This window comes from Leptonychotes weddellii, chromosome 5, assembly GCF_054177405.1.
Source record: "Leptonychotes weddellii isolate Sample4059 chromosome 5, ASM5417740v2, whole genome shotgun sequence".
In the NCBI taxonomy this organism is placed as follows: domain Eukaryota; kingdom Metazoa; phylum Chordata; class Mammalia; order Carnivora; family Phocidae; genus Leptonychotes; species Leptonychotes weddellii.
The window spans coordinates 147038385-147058711 of NC_138373.1; the positions used below are offsets into that span (position 1 = coordinate 147038385).

A 20327-nucleotide genomic window follows, 5' to 3' on the forward strand; every position below is an offset into this window, starting at 1 on the left:
GTGACAGAATCTGGCTCCAGGAGAGCTCTCGGGTTTTTTGGCAGTAGAGTCCTAGCGAGGGGAGGCAAGGTGGGTGTGCGTAGCCCTCCCCACTGCTGGAAAGGGCATTGCTGAGGCAGAAGAAAGGGATGGCAGGGAGTGGGGGGAATGTGGCTGCTTCACCCTAGAGCCAGTGCAAGTGGAGTCCCTCAGAGGCCATTGTTAAGAGGCTCGACTCTGGAACCAGACGGCAGATGCCTTGTTCCCTGGTAACTGCGAGACCTTGGCCAAGTCACTGTCCCTCTTTGGGTGTCAATCTTCCCATCTGTAAAATGAGGGGATGGGACTAGTTTGTCTTACAGGCTCTTCGGAGCTCTCAGTTTTGAGTTTCAAAATATGCAGTTGCTGAGATTACAATTTATGTTTAACTCCTCGAATCTTTACACTGAACTTTGGCTGATCACAGGAACCTTATCCTGGAGTAGGAACTGCACCCTCTTTCCCTGTTTTCCCAGAGCTTGCATCCCAGGTGGTTAGCACCGTTTACTAAGCATATTCATACACTGAACATATTCCTGAACATATTAACATTATGAAGCACACTAAGGAAGTCCACCTTACTACAAAGAACATCAGATTTCAAACCCCCAGAACCTGCTTATTTGTCTCGGTTCTACACCTAAATAGCCTGCTTACCTTGGAATCCCCCCTTTCCTGGGCCTCCATTTAGCCACCTGTTAACAGTGCAGGGTTGGGGGGGTGCACGGGTGGCTCAGTCGTTAAGCGTCTGCCTTCAGCTCAGGTTATGATCCCGAGGTCCTGGGATCTAGCCCCCGCCTGCTTCTCCCTCTCCCACTCCCCCTGCTTGTGTTCCCTCTCCTGCTGTCTCTCTCTCTCTGTCAAATAAATAAATAAAATCTTTAAAAAAAACCCCAAAAAACCAAAAAAACAGTGCAGGGTTGCGCTTAATGCCCCTAAGAGCTCTTCTTAGCTCAGGCATTTCAGGATTCTAAGTGCCCTGGGACACGTGTGGTGTTACTTCCTTTTTTTCTTTATTTTTTTAAAAAGATTTTATTTATTTATTTATCAGAGAGAGAGCGTGCACAAACAGGGGAAGGTGCAGACAGAGCAGGCAGAGGGAGAAGCAGGCTCCCCTCTGAGCAGGGAGCCCGACGTGGGGCTCGATCCCAGGACCCTGGGATCATGACCTGAGTCAAAGGCAGACGCTTAACCGCCTGAGCCACCCAGGCGCCCCTTTGTGTGGTGTTACTTCTAAGCAAGAGCTGCTTTGGGTGCCAGAAAGGGGTACTTATGTTTGCCTTAGCATAGAGGGCTGGTACTCACTCACCCCGAATAGCTCAGCAGCTGGTCCATCACCCCACTTTTCTAAGCACCTCCCTATGTGCAGCACCCTGTGCCAGGAGCCATGGAGGCCACGAGAAAGATGGGACTCCTATGTTAAGGAAGTATAGTCAGGTCGGGAGAGAAGACCCAAGACACACGTGCACGACTAATCAGAAGTTCAAGATGGGGTATGCTCAGGTCCAAGTGGACTGCCAGCCCTTTTACTCACTGCCCATTATTTGCATCCCCAGAAACTAGAGCAGGACCTGGCTCGCAACAGGGACTTGGTGGATGTTTATCCATCTAATGGAGAAATGAGGGTGAGACTCTACTGGCCTGAAAACTCCCCAGAGGAGACAAGGCTTGACACTCAGGTAGAACTGAATGGGGGTAGTGATAGCCCATGGGTGGTACCCAACCATCCCAGAGGCAGACTTCCAGGCCTCATTATTCCTGCATCCTAAGGCCTGAGGTTTGATGTACTAAGTTCATAACCTGTTGCTTTGGATTCAACTTTGGAAATATCCACAGCCTTCTGGTTATGTAATGTCCAGAGTCAGCCCTGGCTAGGTGCCCTTGGCTGCCCAAGCCTGGTCATGGGACCAGCTTATGTCTTCAGACAGCCATGGGGAGAGAAGAGTGTGGAGGGGGGAACCAAGAAATCAACAACAACCAAAGAAACCCCCACTGTACAGCCCCTGGCAGCCAGTGAGCAAATGCCAAAGCATGTTAGACAAAGCAGAGGTTCAGGCAACACTCCCTCCCCCATGCCGCCCCACTCTGGAACAACCCATCACAGTATGGACACTCTGGCCAGCAGATCTGAGGGAACAGCTGGGAGACAGTGGTTCCTAAGCTTGCCTAGCTTCCCTGCTTCTTTTGGGGCCTGGACACTAGGGTGATCAGAAGGTCCCATTCCCCCCTCGCTGGTGTCAGGCCAGCCTCTGGGGGGTTGTTTGGAGGTCAAATTACATTTGTTCATGCATCAGCTTCAGAGCACACACACCCACTCCCAGGCCGGTGGCATCACACTACCCATTCGCTATCTTTTACCCGGATTCATGGAACCAGGGTGTAGGGCACTGTAAAGTAAAATTCCTTGTTTTACTTCTGACATAGGCTCAAAGGGGAAATGACTTGCCCAGTCATGCATTTAATTAAAGACAGATCTGGTTTCCAAACTAGGGTGCTGGGATTCCTTCCCAATCCTGTGTGTTCTTTACATGGCTCCCCAAATCTCCCTGCCATCTCGCTTTGATCATCAATCACTATGTAATGCCCTTTTATTAACTCTGCCCCTCCTACCAGCCAAATATTAGATAACTCGTAGAAGGGTCATTGCCCTTCTGTCCTGAGAGGCCACTGAATTCTGCTGGTCTCCAGGGAGCAGTCTGCTAATCAGGTATGGGGTGTAGGGATTGGAGTAGTTCATCTAACCTTCCCCCTCCCTTCCTCTCTCCTTCCTTCTCACTCTCTCTGTGCTGAGCACTGTACTTCAGGCTGGGGATACCCAGATAATATTTGTTATAATGAATATAAGACTCTATTCAAGTGATATGTACCAAGCTACTGTGTACCAGGCATTCTGCTAAGCCTTTGCATGGATCAGACCTCATAACAACCCTATGAAGTAGATACACATTATCCTCTAATTTACAGGTGAGGCAGCCGAGACCTGGAAGGGTCATGTAACAGTCAAGTTCATAGGACTAGAAAGTGGCAGACGCCAGGGAAGCTACAGAGCCTTTGCCAACAGGGAGATTACAGAGCAGTGGAGCTGCGGGCTGATTCATCATTCCTGCCCCCTTGGGGCCTACCCCACCCCATTTGTATGTAGTTTCACAAGGGAACAAAAAGAGGTTAGCTTGGGTTTGTTCGTTTGTCAACCAGCAGTGTAGCTCTTGACTTGCAACATCCTGCAAAGGGTGCATTGAAAACTCTGTGGGAGAGAAGGAGGAGAGGCCAGTAGAGGCGAGCCTGCATGAGTTTTGGCACTGGTCCCTAGGTGGCTTTGTTCTGGTGGATTAGAGTCTACCCCAGAGAGTCGGACGGGGTGAGCAAGGGCTCCCTTAGAGCAGAACTAAAGGAGCTCGGAGAACATGAGAATTTGAGCCTCCCTGTCTCACCTCTCCCTCTGTCTCAGAGTTCCCACCTCCTCCGCTCGAACTTCTCACCCAGATGAAAGGCAGGCAGACCCTCTCCCATATGCTAATTCCAGAACCTCTGGTACACGTTACAGGCAGAGACGCACGCACAGGTGTGTGTGGGGGGAGTGTACGAATGTTAAGGGAGCTTACTGCAAACTCAAACGTGGAGACAGCTGGAGCAGTTGCCAGAATTGGTCACTCTAATCTGTCGGGACCTTATCTCCTATCGGGACCATGAGAAAGCAGTCCGCTCCGCCAGGAGCTGCAATTTGTGCAGTGGAGACATGCTCCCAGGCTAGCACGGCAGGGGACAGCACGTGGGGAACATCATGTCCCAGCTGGTCCTGGCGGGGGCGTTCCATGGGAAGGCCCACTGGTCATGTGCTTTGCATGTCCTGACTCTGGGCAGGACAGATTTGCTGGGCAATTGGAATGCTTGGCCCCTGGGGACTTCCTTCAGTGGTTTGTCTAATCAAATGAGCACTATTGCAAGGTCTTGCCTTTGAAGCTCCAGCTGGAAGCCTCTCTTACCCTCCAGCCCACAGGGAGCCATTCTCCTTCTCATTGCCTGTAACTCTTTCTGGTCTGGGGCTCTCAGCTAGCCCTCAACAGAGAAGGCCTGCATCCTCATGTGCTCTGCTTTTCTCTTACAGAGAAGAAAAAACTTTGGTTGCACTTATCTCAGTCTAGTATCTAATGTCTCTGAAACTCAGTTGCTTGGTCTGCAAATGCGAATAAGTTGTGGGTTTAAAGGAGTTCATGGTGTAAAGCAGCATCCAGCACAGTGCTGATCTTCAGGCATGCTGGCCGTATTTGACAGGATGGTGATATTTCATGCTGTCAATGCAGAGTGAAAACCAGGCATTCCATAAGAAATATTCAAAGCCCCCAGATTCAGAAATTTCCTTCTTAACACTATTTCTCCCTTCACCCCAAGGGAAGCTAAATTCTTCAAACTCTTGTGTACATGCTACCAAGAGGGGAGGCCCAGAGGCTTATAGAGTCCAATGTGGTGTGTGTCTACACACGACAGAACATTATTCAGCCTTAAAAAAGAAGGACATCTTGGGGCGCCTGGGTGGCTCAGTTGTTAAGCATCTGCCTTCAGCTCAGGTCATGATCTCGGGGTCTTGGGATCAAGCCCCACATCAGGCTTCCTGCTCCGCAGGAAGCCTGCTTCTCCCTCTCCCACTCCCCCTGCTTGTGTTCCCTCTCTTGCTGTGTCTCTCTCTGTCAAATAAATAAATAAAATCTTTAAAAAAAAAAAAAAGAAGGACATCTTGTCATTTGTGACAACACAGATGAACGTGGAGGACATTATGCTAAGAGAAATAAGCTCGACACAAAAAGACAAATACAGCATAAGCTCACTTTTACATGGAATCTAAAAAAGTTGAACTCACCATTGAACTTCTCACAGAAGAAGAGTAGAATGATGGCCACTAGGGGCTGGGAGGTGGTGGAAATGCGGAGATGTTGGTCAAAGGGTAAAAATTTTCAGTTCTACAGAACTAAGATGAGTAAGGTCTGGAGATCTAATGTACAGCATGGTGACTATAGTTAATAATACCATATAGAATACAATAAATTTGCTAAGAGAATCACACACACACACAAGGTAACTCTGGGAGGGATCGATGTGTTAATTATCTTGATTGTGGTGACCATTTCACAATGTATACAGACATCAAAACATCATGTTTTATGCTCTAAATAGATGCATTTTTATTTGTCAATCACACCTCAATAAGCTGGAGAGAGAGAGAGAGAGAGAGAACACAACCCACTTAATATGAAGTTCCAAACCAGCTTTAAATCCCTGCATTAAGAGATAAGGTTGGGCAAAGGGATATAGAAAGAAGAGGACCAAAGTCTTCCCTCTGCCGATATGAATTCAAGTAGAACTAGTTTTAAGTTGACTTTTACTGAATGTTGTGCACCAAGTACTATTCTAAGTCATTTAATTCTCAAAAACACCATATAAAGTAAATACTTTGCCCCATTTTACGGGTGAAGAAACTGAGACCCAAGGAGTTTAAGTGGCTAATAAGTGGCAGAGACAAGGTTCAGACTGGCTGGCTGTCTCCAGAACCTGAGTTGACCATTAATCCTCCAATGCTTTGACTAGATTTGACTGTGTTTTCCAATTCTGAAAGTCTATGATTCTCTGATGTCAGGGCATTACAAACCTATCATGACCCTCCTAAATTTGTCAAGCCAGTTCTCAGTCTCTATGAATATAGACCTAATGATACTTGCAGGGTCAATATTTAGGTCAAGATGGGATGATTATAAAGAAAAGATAACGAGACGCCCGGAGCCAGTGAGGTGAGGACCATGCTGCTTCTGAACATCCTGCTCACCGGTACACCAGGGGTTGGAAAAACCACGCTAGGCAAAGAACTTGCATCAAGATCAGGACTGAAATACATTAATGTGGGTGATTTAGCTCGAGAAGGGCAGCTGTATGATGGCTATGATGAAGAGTATGAATGCCCCATTTTAGATGAAGACAGAATAGTTGATGACTTAGAAAACCAAATGAGCGAAGGTGGAGTTATTGTTGATTACCATGGTTGTGATTTCTTTCCTGAATGCTGGTTTCATATAGTTTTTGTGCTGCAAGCAGATAACAGTGTATTGTACGAAAGACTTGAAACAAGGGGTTATAATGAAAAGAAACTAAAAGACAATATTCAGTGTGAAATTTTTCAAGTTCTTTATGAAGAAGCATTAGCATCCTACAAGGAAGAAATAGTACATCAACTGCCCAGCAATAAACGAGAAGATCTAGAGGATAATATCAATCAGATATTGAAGTGGATTGAACAGTGGATCAAGGATCATAGCTCCTGACTTATAAGACTGGCCACTTTACAACCACTCTTGTTATATCTCTGCCATAATGAATAAATTGTCCAGTTATCAGTTAAAAAAAAAAAAAGAAAGAAAAGATAATGAAATGGGTACAATCTGCTTTACCACATGGTTAAATTCAGAATTGACCCTAAAAGGCAGCACTGTGCTTGTTCAGACCTCATCGTTCACAACACATTAACGTTTTGATTCTGCATGCAAGCGCTACAAGCCATGTTGAAATCAAGATTCCTTCAAATTCAAAAGGAGTGAGAACTCAACTGAGCAGCTGAAGTCACTGGACCCTACACAGGGCCTTGATCCTCACTCATGAGGCAGAGAGGACATGAAGGGGAAAGACTGACAAGGTTGTACTGAGGCCCTAATGGCATGGGTCTGAAAGACCTGGAGTGGGGACCGAGTTGAAACACTTGCCAGGAACTCAAGGAACAGCCACAGCAGAGGAGAAGCTGCTGGGCACAGGAGGGAGTGTAGGGAATGTTCTCCGAAGGCCACGCTTGATGGCACGCACACAGCAGTGCTCTTAAGCATGGTTCCTGTTAAAGCCAGAGAGGCACCATCCATCACTGAGGAAGTGGGGGGTACGTTGTGACCCGCCCCTGCTCCCCCGCGGCATAACTGAAAACCGAGTGTGGACAGCAGTTCTCACAGCGCTTGGCTGCGTTTCCTCATTCAGCTGGTGAGCCTCTCAGGAGAAGAGGGTTAAAAGAGAGGCCAGGTAAATTAAAACCATCTGCACTGATGGTTGCAACAATTAGAACAGCATTCCCCTTAAAAAGGCAGAGGCTCCCAAACTCTGTGGGTCCAACAGACCCTTTATGATGGTGGAGGTCCTTGTGGACCACCTAGCCCCACCAGCCAGTCCCCACTTAAAAGAAAAATAAGGAGAAAACCCAGCCCGTTAGTGCAAATGGGAGGCACTTAGATGAGACACCAGTGAGGTGATGTCTGGCTTTTTATTAATTACCATAAGTAAATTAATAACCCATGTCAGGAACTAAGGGAGAGACACAGTCCTGTTGTAAACCCTTGGAGACCACCAGCCATCTAGGTAGGGCCCAGGTGCTCTGAGAACCAGGGGGATAATGGGATTGGGCCACACCTTGGTGCCCCCTCCTACCCTCACCAGCTCACGCAGTTAACAGAGTTTTCTCAACAGATCTGAACCCACGTGAGACTCGTGGTCTTGACCTCGAATCCCCAAGTGGGTTCAGCCTCGTTATGTTCACACCAGTGGCTCTGAGCACGTGCAGATATAAAGAAGGCACAAGAGCCATAAACAGCATTTGCCTGTATCAGAGGCCCTTGGGCATGAACTTGTGAGGCCACAGTGAGAGGCAGCACAGGGTAATGGTTAGAAGAGCATGGACTCTGGAGCAGATCCTCCTTCCTGGAATCCTACCTCTGCCATTTGCCAACCGTAGGGCCTTAGATAAGCCACTTTACCCATCTGGGGTTCAGCCTCCTCATCTATTAAACGGGCATAAATAGTTCCTGTCTCACGGGGCTGTCATGGGGATTAGGTGGGTTAATATTAGAGGAGGATTTCTCAACTTTGGTACTACTACTATTTGGGGCCAGATAATTCTTTGCTGTGGGGGCTGTCCTGTGTATCATAGGATATTTAACAGCATCCCTAGCCTCTTCCCACAGATGTGAATAGCAACCACCACTGCCTCCCATCTGTGACAATCAAAAATGTCTCCAGACATTGCCAGATGTCTCCTGGGGTGGGGGTAAAATGGCCTTCAGTTGGGAAACACTGTCTTAGATTATGTTGTAGATAAAAATGGCCAAATATCAGCATTTTTATACACTGCAACATAATAATTATAAAGTGTTTAGTTAAAAATCTAGAAATTTTGTGTATGTGTTTATATGCTTTATCTGGGGTAAAGGAACCCAGTGCTTTCAACAGATGCTCAGAAAAATAAAAGCATGGAGAATCCTGGCCTGAGTTCAACTTTCACCAAGCAAACAGAATTTTTGAGTCCTTATCTGTAAAATGGGTACAATAATACCTACTTCCTTGGGTTCTTGGGAGGATACAGTGAGGGGAACATAAGTGGAATGCTTTTATACACTGAGAAATGTCATAGAGATGTCATTAGAATGCTGGCTGGCTGCCTTCTTGGAATTTGGGGGCCAAGGTTGGTGAGGCAGGCAGGACCCCTTTCACAGCAAATTCTTTGGATTTCTGAAAAGGTGTTGGGATATGAGAAGAGTATATATTTGGTGCAGTGTTATGGAGGTGCTGGAATGGGCGATGTGACTGGCTGGATAGGAAGGTTTCTTTGGGAAGGCACCAACCATGGCTCAAACAAGAGGTGAATAGGCGGCTTTATCTGGAGTGCAGGCCCCGGGGTGGATAGGTCAGTGACTGGCCACACCACGGTGGATCAGGGGAATCGGATCTCCACAGAACAAATGACAGCATGCTTTCTGAGCCCTGGTCCTCCTCTCCTGACATTCCTTCTGCCCACAGATGTACCGAGGCTTCACCAAGATGCCCCACGTGCAGTACATCCACACAGAAGCTTCTGAAAGTCTCTGTGGCCTGAAGCTAGAAGTCAACAAGTACCAGTACCTGCTGACAGGTAACGGCTAACTCTAGCATCTAGGCCAGAGTTTGGCCAAGGTCCACCAGTCCTTCGCTTCAGCAGGACAGAGAAGCAGTAGTTGACCCAGAAGTGTCCTTAGGACCTTGGCCATGTGCCCAGTGAATTGTAAGGAGTACCTTGTGTAGGGTGCATCTTGCTTGGCCTGGGGTAGGAACTCGAGGCTCTACCCGGAGGCTGGGTTTTAGTCTCAGCTCCATCACCGGCCCCGCGGAGGAAATGTAGTTTTGCCTAGTTCTGCAGTTTCTCAGCTTTACTATATTATATAAATAAAAAGGGATTTCGAGTACCTGTTCCTCTATACCTCACAATCTATTTATTGGGTCTATCTTTGAAAGTTGCCCACCTTCAGGCACTCAATGTGGGAAAGGAAAAAATAAGATCAAAACCAAGCAACCACTGATGAGTGAAGGGACGAGTTGGCCTTAGTCCCAGCTCCAGCACTTCATGGGTTTAAGACCTTCTGCAAATCACTTAACCTCTCTGAGCTTCGGTTTTCCCCACCTGGGAAATGGGAACACAGTCTGGCCTCAAAGGTGTTGGGAAGGATGAAATAAAATTGTAGGACTAGAAAGTACTTAGCACAGTACCTGGTCTGAGGTGGGTACTCGGGGGTGAGAATTCTTTCGCCTGTGGCTGGGCTCTGGACAAAACAACTCTCCCCTTGTCCTCTTTCCTCCTCTAGGCCGTGTCTATGATGGTAAGATGTACACAGGACTGTGCAACTTCGTGGAGAGGTGGGACCAGCTCACCCTCTCCCAGCGCAAGGGGCTCAACTACCGGTATCACTTGGGCTGTAACTGCAAGGTAAGCCCTGGAGAGGGCAGGCACGGGGGAGAGCTGGCTCACAGCCCGAGAAACGTCAGTTCTGGCCGTACTGGGCACTGAGCCCTTGTGCTGAGAGGGGCATGCACATTGGGCCAGGGCAGAAGGGCAGGTCTGAACAGGGGTGGTGAGGAATGTTGCCCCCAGGCTGAGCAACGAAGAAGGTGGGAGAAGAATGCCTTTCTGTGTCATCTGCTGCCTCCAAGCTGCCCACCTGGCAGCTGCCGGGGCACAAGGACTCTTCAGCATCCCTGGCCCCTCCTGTGGTTCAAGGTTGTGGCAGGTACAAGATCCTAACGCTGACAGGTCCTGTCGAGCAGTCCCAGTGGGCTCACCAGGGCAGCTGCCTCATTGGTGGCCCCTGCTGAAGGTGGCCGAGCTGGCGCAGGACTGCTGATACCAAATGCTGCAGAAGGTCACTCTTCAATCAGGCCCAATTCCTTGACTCAAGCCCAGGGCCATGGCACACAGCCTTCCTGCTGCGGGAGGGAGCTGTACTGTTCTCTCACTAATTCTCACAACAACTCTGTGCGGTTTTCATTACTACTGCGCTCATTTTGCAGATGAGAAAATAGAGGCTCAGAGAGCTCAAGTAACTAGCCTCAGGTCACACAGCTCACTGAGTCTGATTTCTCTCCTAGGGCAGCTGGATGCCCGAAGTTTATGCTTTGATCTTTTTAATTCCTCAATTCCCACAACAGCTGAGATTGCTCATCCTTGCCTGTTGCCATTTGAGAAGGAAAAGCTCTCTTGAATGTCTAATTCCACCACTTTTGGGCTGTGTAACCTGGAGCACGTTACTTAACCTCTGTGAGCCTCTATTTCCTTATCTGTAAAGGGAGCTAAATCTGTTATGAGAACTAAAGAGAATAACATAGAAGCACTGAGCAGAATATCTGGTACACAGTGGTGCTTAGTAAGTGTTAGTGAGTGTTCTATTACTTTCACTAAGGGACTGATGTGGCTGGGCTCCACTACAGTGGTGAGCATCTAGACTTGAGGAAGCATCAGCACTGGGTCCACCATGACAGAGCCCACCAACCTTTCGCTGTTATCTAATTGCAGATCAAATCCTGCTACTACCTGCCTTGCTTTGTGACCTCCAAGAACGAGTGCCTCTGGACCGACATGCTCTCCAATTTCGGCTACCCTGGCTACCAGTCCAAACACTACGCCTGCATCCGGCAGAAGGGTGGTTACTGCAGCTGGTACCGAGGATGGGCGCCCCCGGACAAAAGCATCATCAATGCCACAGACCCCTGAGCACCAGACCCTACCCCACCTCACCTCCCTCCTTTCCCGCTGAGCTTCCCTCGGACACTAACTCTTCCCAGATGATGACAATGACATTAGTGCCTGTTTTCTTGCAAATTTAGCACTTCGAACACTTAAGGAAAAGTCTATGCTGTCATATGGAGTTTATTTGAAACCATCCTCCTGGCCCCACCCTGCCCCTTCTTTTTGGCCTTGACATCACCCATTTCCACGCGGGAATTTTTGGTGCCATGCCAGAAAGAATGAGGAATGTACACTCCTCTTCTTCGTGATAATATAATCTATTTTTTTAGGAAAACAAATATCGAAAAACTACCCCATTTGGGCATTGTTAACATCTACCCCTCTCTCTTCTTCCCCACCTCACCATCTCCCAGACCCTTTTCCCTTGGCTCTTCTCCTCCACCCCAGTACATAAAAGACACAGACAAGGAAGATGCTGAGAGGTCAACTGTTTCAGGATCAGTCCAGGGCAGCAAGCAGACAGACTCAAGGTACGCAGAAGATCTTATACACCAAGGAGATGCTACTGCATGTCCCAACCAGACTGTCTGTCTGTGTCTGAACGTAAGAGTGAGGGAGGGAAGGAAGAGACGGCAGGAGAGGGTCTGAGAGGATGCAGTACACACAGTTCCCCCAGGCCAGTGCCGCTGGGATTGACCAGATGTTTCTGAGTCTGGAGCAAGCAGCCAGGCCAGAATAACAGAACTTTCTTAGTTGACGAAGACTTAAACATCTGCCTGAGGTCAAGAGGCAATTTGCCTGCCTTGTACAAAAGCTCAGGTGAAAGACTGAGATGAATGTCTTTCCTCTCTCTATCTCCCACAAGACTTCCTCCTGGAAAACTCTTTCGTAGATTTGGCCAGGAGCTTGCCTTTATGTAAATTGGAGGAATACACACACCATACACTATCCACCGATATAGTCAAGTAGATTTGGGTAGAGAATACTATTTCCGAAGTAGGGTTTAGCTCACCTAGGGGGATGTGTTTGTATACACATTTGCATATACCCACACGGGGACATAAGCTAATTTTTTACAGGACACAGAATTCTGTTCAATGCTGTTAAATATGCCAGTAGTATAATCTCTTCTATTTTTTTGTTGTTGCTTGTTTGAAGAAAATCATGACATTCCAAGTTGACTTTTTTTTTTCATTTTAATTAAAATTTGAAATTCTGAACACTCTTGACATCCCTCTAACTGGGGTCATCTGACCTCTGTCCCTATCCTTTTCTCCTGCTTCATGTTTGGGGCCTTCATTTAACTGCCTTACTGGCTTGGCTCAGGTGGGAGATGAGAGTTAGTGTGGGTCAGGGGCCGGGGCACAGGAGGGAAAGCTGCAAAGTGTCCTGCCTCAGCGAGATGGCCACTTTCCTGGGTTTCGAGACAGCCTGTTCTTCTTCCCCCAGCTCACTGGTGGGCGAACACCACCTCCTGAGGTCTTCACCTCATGGGATTAAAATCAGTGGTCACTGGGGAAGCCTGACTCTGCAATCAGCTGTAGGGTTTTTTTGTGTGTGTTTTTTTTGAAATAAAACTATAATATAAGTTCTCTGATTAAATAAAATTATTTTAAGTTCAAGTATTGAAAGCGAGATGCCAAGAGTAGGTGAGAATGTATATTTTACAGAGTTGGGGGTGGTAGGACGGTGACATTTAACATGATTGCTCTGTCTCTTTTTTCAGATTATGGGTATTTATCCTCTTAGTATTTGTATCTTCAGTTCATTCCACTTTAGGAAACAGAGCTGCCAATTGAAACAGGAGAAAAAAAAAAAGAAGCAAACAACACATTGTAATGTCTTGCATGCACACACACACACACACACACACACACACGCCCAGGCAAGGTGTTTGGTAGAACTCCTCAGTGGGAAGGAGTACAGGCATCCGGCTTCTGTGGGATCCATTTTATTTTCTTGTATCTTTCACCTTATGGTCATGCCATCTGGTGGGGGGGAAATGGGAGGCTTTGCCCTCTCAATGCAGCAGTATAAGCAAAAGGAGCTGAGGTCAGCAGTCCAGTGGTTTTTAAGAAGTAAGCCCCAGCCTTGCTGTTCTGAGATTTTCTTGATTTCAACCTTAAAGTCTTCTAAGGTGGAACCCCTGACCCAACCCACACAAGTGTCCTCCCACAAATGGACATCAGCATCCCCTCTATGAAGCATTGATAATTCTTGGTCCCTGGTGGGGCCACCTCCACTCACACAAAGCAGGACCTGGGGTGAGGCCTGAGCATGAGTCATCTGAGGTTTCCCCTGCAGAAATGTTGGTGGAACCACAGTCCCATCTGCCAGGCCCTGGCGAAGAGAACAGCAGGTCCTGGGCAAAGAAGGGTCCTTTGCAAAGCGATGTTGGCAGAGGGCGGTTTTTGAGCTTTCTATAAGCTATAGCTTTGTTTATTTCACCTGTTCACTTACTGTATAATTTAAAGTCATTTATGTAGCTGAGACACTTCCGTATTTCAATCATATCGTGAACGTTTTATTTTGCTAAATCTTGTGTCATGTGTAGGCTTTAATATGTGTACATTGTGTTTAAGAGAAAAAAAAAAAAAATGAAACCCACATGCCGCCATTTTCCTGAATCAAATTCTACAGTGGAATGGAGGGTAAAATACTTCTACTGTGCAGGCAGCTCGACTGGCAAACTGGAGAAATGAGAAGGAACTAGCCCTTGAGACTCATCCATCCTCCTCCCTTTATCGGCATCCCAGTGCTTTCTGGAGCAGGAAGGAGGAGGGGAAAATAGCAAGTACATTCATGTCCTTGCTCTGTATCAACTGGCACTGGGCAGTCTGCTGGTCATTCCCATTCTTCTTCCACTTGATCTTTGACCACCCAACTGGGAAGCCATGATTTCTCCTAAAAATCCAGGGCCATGGGAACTATGATTCCAAGACCTCTTGGCCTCATCTGGCCAACTCTTCTGCCTCCCTATCCAGACAGCACTATACCCAGCCGCTCTCCTCTCAGACCTGTGCTCCATCTGGTTGGGTAGATAATACTGGAGACCCTTATCCTTTACCGTCACCCAGCTCCAGACCTACATCATGGCAGTTGAGGTACAGCCCATGAGCACCATTTTTCATATATTGGTTCTTGAGCAATTAAAGAAACAAAAGACTTATCGGAAGGACTTTTTTTCAGAGACACTGTGGCCCCCTGGGAGAGAGTACCCTCCCCTGCCCCGGCCTTTCATCTTTTGTTTGATGGTCGCCAATGTGGATTACCCCAAGATGGCACCCGAGTGTTTGGCTCCTGGCTACCAAAAGTAAAAATATCACTACAGTAGTTTTACACAAGGAAAACACTTTAAAAATCTGATGACAGAAGCAAAAAAAAAAAAAATGTGGAAGTGTAGGGGAGATGGATATCAACAGCCTCCAAATTGGCTCTTGGGAAGTGTGAGGAGGGAAAGAACTTAAAGACCAGTTTGTGCTTTGAGGGGAGGGGCTTCATAGATTCTCCCAGGCCCTCACCCTTCCCTTTAGCCAGTCTGCTGTCCTGAGACCCAGAAGTGATAGAGAGAAACCAACCAGAGAAAACCCTGTCTGGAAGGAATGTATTTGTTGCTAAATTTTGTAGCAGTGTTTACAGTTTTCCTCCATGTTATTTATGAATTTTATATTCCGTGAATGTATATTGTCTGTAATGTTGCATAATGTTCACTTTTTATAGTGTGTCCTTTATTCTAAACAGTAAAATGGTTTTATTTCTATCACACACCTGCAGTCTCTTGCCTCCTTATATCCTGACCACCACTGGGGATAATATAGACAGCAGAGGGCCTTGGAAGCTGGTCCTGCTTATCCTGGCTACAGGCCCATGCATGTTTCTCTCCATTCATTCACTTTCATTCACTTCTACAGTCTGAGCCCACCCTGCTCTAGTCTTTTCCCAAGGCAGGAACAATTTCAGGAGAGGCATTCTAGATTTCCTCCTGACTGCTAATCCTGCCCTGAGCTTGCTCCCTGATTCCAAGGCCAGGGTTCTCCATAGCTCTACAGAATCCGGATCTCTATCTAATTAACTATTAGTAAGCAGTACAAGTATTCCCAGACCAGAGCCCTGACATGGCTTTCCCTATTTTCTTCTTAAGAATCTCACCCCATGGAAGTGAGAGGGGAAGGCTGCAAACATCAGTGTCTGATGCCAAATGCCTGCCTGAAATTCCAAGTATGGCTCAGCCTAGTTGGGAATGCCAGGAACTCAAGAGGTCCCACTAACTGGTGGGCTCCTCCAAGAGCTTACAGCTGGATCTCAACCTCAATGGGCTGGGCTGGCTGCAGACCCCTCACCCAACTTTCATACCATTGTTGACAATGTTCCGGGGTATAATGCCCCTATTTTAAGCTATTCTACTTTGATCACCTATCATATGTCAGGCATAGCACTCTATACACATGATTATATTAAACTTCAACAACCCAATGAGGTTGCCCCACTGTCCTCCATAGTTTCCAGCTGAGGAACCCAAGACTCGGGTTAATTCATTGCTCAAGACCTAGTATGCTGGCAGACTATGATTCAAACTCATTCTGGCTTGATGATAAACCTTGACTCTTCTCTACTGTGTTCATGCTTTGGTGGAATATGCCAGGTTCCACAAACCCTTCTTATTCTAAACAGCACATCCTGGATTCTAAGACTCTTACCAGATCAGATATAAGGGAAAGATAATCAAAGGAAACCTCTCTGCTTGTTTAGACTGCTCCTCCTTGGAGCCTGCAGTCCTACCCATCAATGTCTCCAAACAGAATCCTCCAGGTCAGCAGCCTGAGCTTGGGATTCTAAAACCAGGCCGCAGTCTCCAGCTGGGACATTTGGATACCCTATTAACTACCCTGTTCCCCAAAATTCACATTGCTTATGTGGCAAGCATGGGGCCGTGACCCTGAATTCCTTTGACCAGTTTAAGAAGACCACCAACCACACAAGCAGACACATCACAGGCTATCTCCGGCTGCGCAGAACTCTTCCACCCAACTTCTTCTGGCTGTGGGATAGAAAGCTCTCCACCCTATTCAGAAAGACGTTAACCTTCCCACCCAGATGTCCTCCAAAGGAGGGACTCTACCATGTGCTCCAAGCTAAGCTCCAACCACTTCCCAGACACAACCTCAGGTACACACAAAAGTCAAAATGTAAAGAGAACATACAAAGAAACTGCCCTTTGATGATCAATGCAAATAAAATATTACTGTTTTTATTGAAATAAGAGTTGAAACCAGGTTCTGCCCAGGGCCCAAGGGAAACAACTTCCAACCTCTGAAACATCTTTTATCTTTATTATCAACCTTTGGCTCCAAAAATGCCAGCTCAAGTTGTCCCCAGATTTGCTAAAAATTTCCAATGTCCCAAGGAATGCCATCTACCTTTGTCATTTGCCCTGCTACCTCAAACTTTACCTGAAGAGTTGATTCTTTCCCTAGGGAAGCCAGGCATTCCCATAGGAAATCACAACTCTTCCTTAGAGGCCAGGTGGTCAGGGAGTGGACCCTCAACCCACTCCTCCATTCAAAGGGATTGAAAACATGGACATCTGTGTTCATTCCATATTAGGAAGATCATCAGAGTAAAAAAGGGCACTCACCATTGGCTTATGGTTGGGGAAGAATGTTTGTTCCACAAGTGGGAACTTCTCAGGACCCAGGGAATGGAAGATCTTAATGAGCTGAGAGAACTAGGAGAGAAGAAAGAGCATTTGGTCAATCATTGTGGTGAACTTCCCACTTGATCCCAGGTCTCAAGTATCTGACCATTCTGAGCTGAGCTGCAGTAGCTAGTCCCTGTTTACAAGATAAAAACCAGATTCTTAGGCTGGAAATTCATCTTCTCAATTATCTGGTTGCATCAACCCTTCATTCCTGCCAGGCCACTGAGTTCAGCTCAATTACATTTAATGAGCATTTACTATACCCTCAACATTTCACACAAGCACTACCTGCTGACATTCATGCCACGTCCCCAGCCTGCAAAGCCTTTCTTTCTAGAGAGGTAGTAATGCATAAAATTTTATGGTATAGACTCTGGATTCAAAATCTCCACTACTTACTAACTGTGTAGCCTGGAAAGTCATTCCATTTGTAAATGGAGAAAACAAGAGATCCAATAATACACAATGTATGAAAAGCTGCACCTGGTCCCTAGGAGCACTTGGATGTTAGATCCCAGCTAACATGCTGAACAACATGGATTTGAATTGCACAGGTCCACTTATATGCAGATTCTTTTTAGTAAATACAGTCCAGTGCTATAAATGTATTTTCTCTTCCTTATAATTTTCTTAACAACATTTTCTTTTCCTTAGATTGCTTTATTGTAAGAAAATAACATATAATACATATAACATATGAAATTGTGTTTAATTATTTATGTTATTAGTAAAGCTTCCAGTCAACAGTAGGCTATCAGTAGTTAGGTTTTGGGGGAGTAAAACGTTATATACAGATTTTCAACTGCACAGGGTATTGGCACCCCAACTCCTGCACTGTTCAAGGGTCAACTCTATTTTTTCTGCTTTTACAACCACACTCATTTCCAACTGCTCGAGCTGCATCCCTTTCACACCTGGCTCCTCTTGCTTCAGCACGGCCTTGTTTTGCCATAGAGATAGCTACCATCTCCAGAGATGGAGGGGAAGCTCCTGGGAGGCAGGCCTTGGACTTACATTTTCCTCCATTACCCCACACCACTTGGCACCCTTGGGAGCTCACTTTGTGCTTGGAGAAGATGACACAAGAGAAGATGGAAGGGTACTCTAGGTGTGCAGTGAGACTAGTGCCCTGGAGACACTCAGTGGCTGTCATAGCTGTGGCCTTGGGTACAGGGGACAGTGAGAGAAGTTGACAGAGGGTGATCTGTGACAGACCACTGGGAGCCTTAAAGGCTGGAACAAGGAGCTTGGAATTTACCCAGAAAGCAAAAGGGAACTCCTGGTGGAAGTGCAAAGGGCAGGGTTAATTATGATCAGGAAGAAGGAGTAAGCTACAATATGTGGCCCAATGGCTAGAAGGGGCACCAAGGTTTGCACCAGACTGACTTGGGAATAACTCAACACTAATGGCTCAGACAGAGAGAACGGGGAACTTAAGAACTTTTTGCATCATGCTAGAACTGGTCTGCAAACTCTTGGGGTAGAGTCTGAAGGTGTGGTGCTACCTGGAATCCACTTAGAGGGTCTGAGGGACCTCAGAAATATGGGAAATGATGGGGGATCCCTCAGTTTACAGATAAGGATGCTGAAGGCCAGAGATTGAGAGAGTAAGTCTATGATCAAGCACATGAGTTTTGGAGATGCCCACCTCCAGTTTCCTCATCTGTACAATGGAGATGTTAGCAATACGTACTTGTCAGGGTGGTTCTGAAGATCAAATACAATATGTACATTAAGAGTTCAGCACACACACAGTGCTGATGAATGTTAGCTGCTGCCATCACGATGTCTGTGTGGAAAGACAAGGGGGTTGGGCTAATACTATCTAAGACCCTTTCCAGATAGTGGCATAAAATCTGGGATGCCATAGGCAAAAAATCTCAGGGTAGAATGAGAAGGAGACCAGAGGCATGATAATAGTGGTTAAAAACTATCCATATCTACTAAATTAATGTATATATTCATTCAATAAATATTGAGTGCCAACTCTGCAGAGACCTTGATGGTACTCAATATTTACTGAATGAATATAATAATTGTCACCATGTATTGAGTGTATACTTTGTGTCAGCCAAATGTATTCACTCATAACCCTACCAGGATGACCCTATTATTATCATCATTTTACAAATATGGAAAATAAACTCAGAGAGGTTAAGCAAGTCGCTCAAGATGACACAGGTCATAAACTGAGGCTTCTAGAACTAGTCAATCTGGCTCCATTGCCCATGTTCTCAACCACTGTCCTACCACCAAGAGACCAAGCAGAGGGAAACAAGAGACAAGACAGGTAGAGCTCCAGAGAGCACACTGTATATATCCCCAGCCTCCACATTTCCTATCTCCCTTCCTTGCTTTATCTTCTCTCTTGGCACTTATATGACATATTACATATTTGGCATTTTATTAATAAACAGCATGTGCCCCTGCTCACTAGAATATAAGATGTATGGGTCAGGGACTTTGGTCTGATCTGCTCACTGCCATGTTCCCAGGACTTAGAACAGTGCCTGGAACATAGCAGGTGCTGAATAAATATTTGTTGCATGAATGAATTACTTCCAGTAGGGAAGACAGATAATACGCAAAAGAATGGATAAATATATCATTCTAGATGGAGATAAGTATTGGAGGAAAAATAAAGCAGGGTAAGGGAATTGAGAGTATTGGGGGGAATGGAGGGGGTATCCTAGGAAAACCCTCTCTTACAGGTAACATTTGAATGGAGACTCAAATAAATCAAGGGATGAATGAAATTCATGAATACAAAACAGGGAAAATCAAGTCTTGGGGTTTGGGGAGATATGGCTTCAAGTTCTGGTTTCACTCCTAATATAGTCTATATGACCCTGGGTGAGTTCCTTAGCTGCTCTGAAGCTGAGCTTCTTTTTCTGTCAAATGGAATAATGATGTCCACTTCACATGATAGCAATAGTTTGAGCACCAGGAAGCATGATTTTCTGGTACATAGTAAGTGCTCACTGAATAGTGCCCACTGTTAACAAAAATGATATAATTTAATGTAAGTAAGAATAGTATAGTACTCCTCTTACCACTAATGTTATTATAAGATAACACTATATCATAATATGTTCATACTATGTTATTATATGATATTCGTTATTCAGTTGCTTAAGAAAGACCCATTACTGAGGCCTCCGTGCCGGAGGATGGGCCCATTTCAGGGCTGGGAGGCCACCCACTGCCCACCTCATTCTAGGTCAGCCCGGCCCATCACCTACCACCCAGGGCTTGCTGCAGAAGTTGTAGACAGAGTAGAGGGAGTTGACAGCAGGCAACCCTCCGTACTGGAGGCCGATGACCAGACTTCGGTAATCTTCACCCAGAGCCATGCTGTAGGCATGCTGACGGACTAGGATGAAGTCTGGCTTGAAGGATCTGCAAAGAGAGGGGTTGGCAGCAGTGTTACTACATGGGGCATTGCTGAAGCACCAGGGCATTGGGCCACAGTCTGTAGGGATAGCACTGACCTGGCATGGGTGCCGCCAGCCAGGGGCCCTCAGTTCAGAATGGGGATGGGGTGGGGGAGTGTGGATGGGGACAGTTGGATGCAAATACACAGCAGCTACAAGATAAAGG

The 20327-nt window shown here is 46.4% G+C and overlaps 2 protein-coding genes and 1 pseudogene across 3 annotated transcripts in view; 2 read left to right on the plus strand and 1 right to left on the minus strand.

Moving 5' to 3' along the window:
• Nucleotides 1-14794, plus strand: part of TIMP3 (TIMP metallopeptidase inhibitor 3) — a 59191-nt gene extending 44397 nt beyond the window's left edge. The window contains exons 3-5 of the mRNA XM_081822369.1: nt 8833-8944; nt 9651-9772; nt 10856-14794. Of these exons, the coding sequence (XP_081678495.1) occupies nt 8833-8944; nt 9651-9772; nt 10856-11053 (432 nt within the window). The 3' untranslated portion in view covers nt 11054-14794. The remainder of the gene's footprint in view (nt 1-8832; nt 8945-9650; nt 9773-10855) is intronic.
• SYN3 (synapsin III) overlaps nt 1-20327 on the minus strand; it is a 445565-nt gene that overhangs the window by 282653 nt on the left and 142585 nt on the right. For both annotated transcript variants that reach the window (XM_081822362.1, XM_081822363.1), the window contains exons 5-6: nt 19970-20126; nt 16665-16754 (exon numbers count right to left, since the gene is read on the minus strand). In XM_081822362.1, the coding sequence (XP_081678488.1) occupies nt 16665-16754; nt 19970-20126 (247 nt within the window). The remainder of the gene's footprint in view (nt 1-16664; nt 16755-19969; nt 20127-20327) is intronic.
• On the plus strand, nt 3-8927 carry LOC102748257 (adenylate kinase isoenzyme 6 pseudogene; annotated as a pseudogene).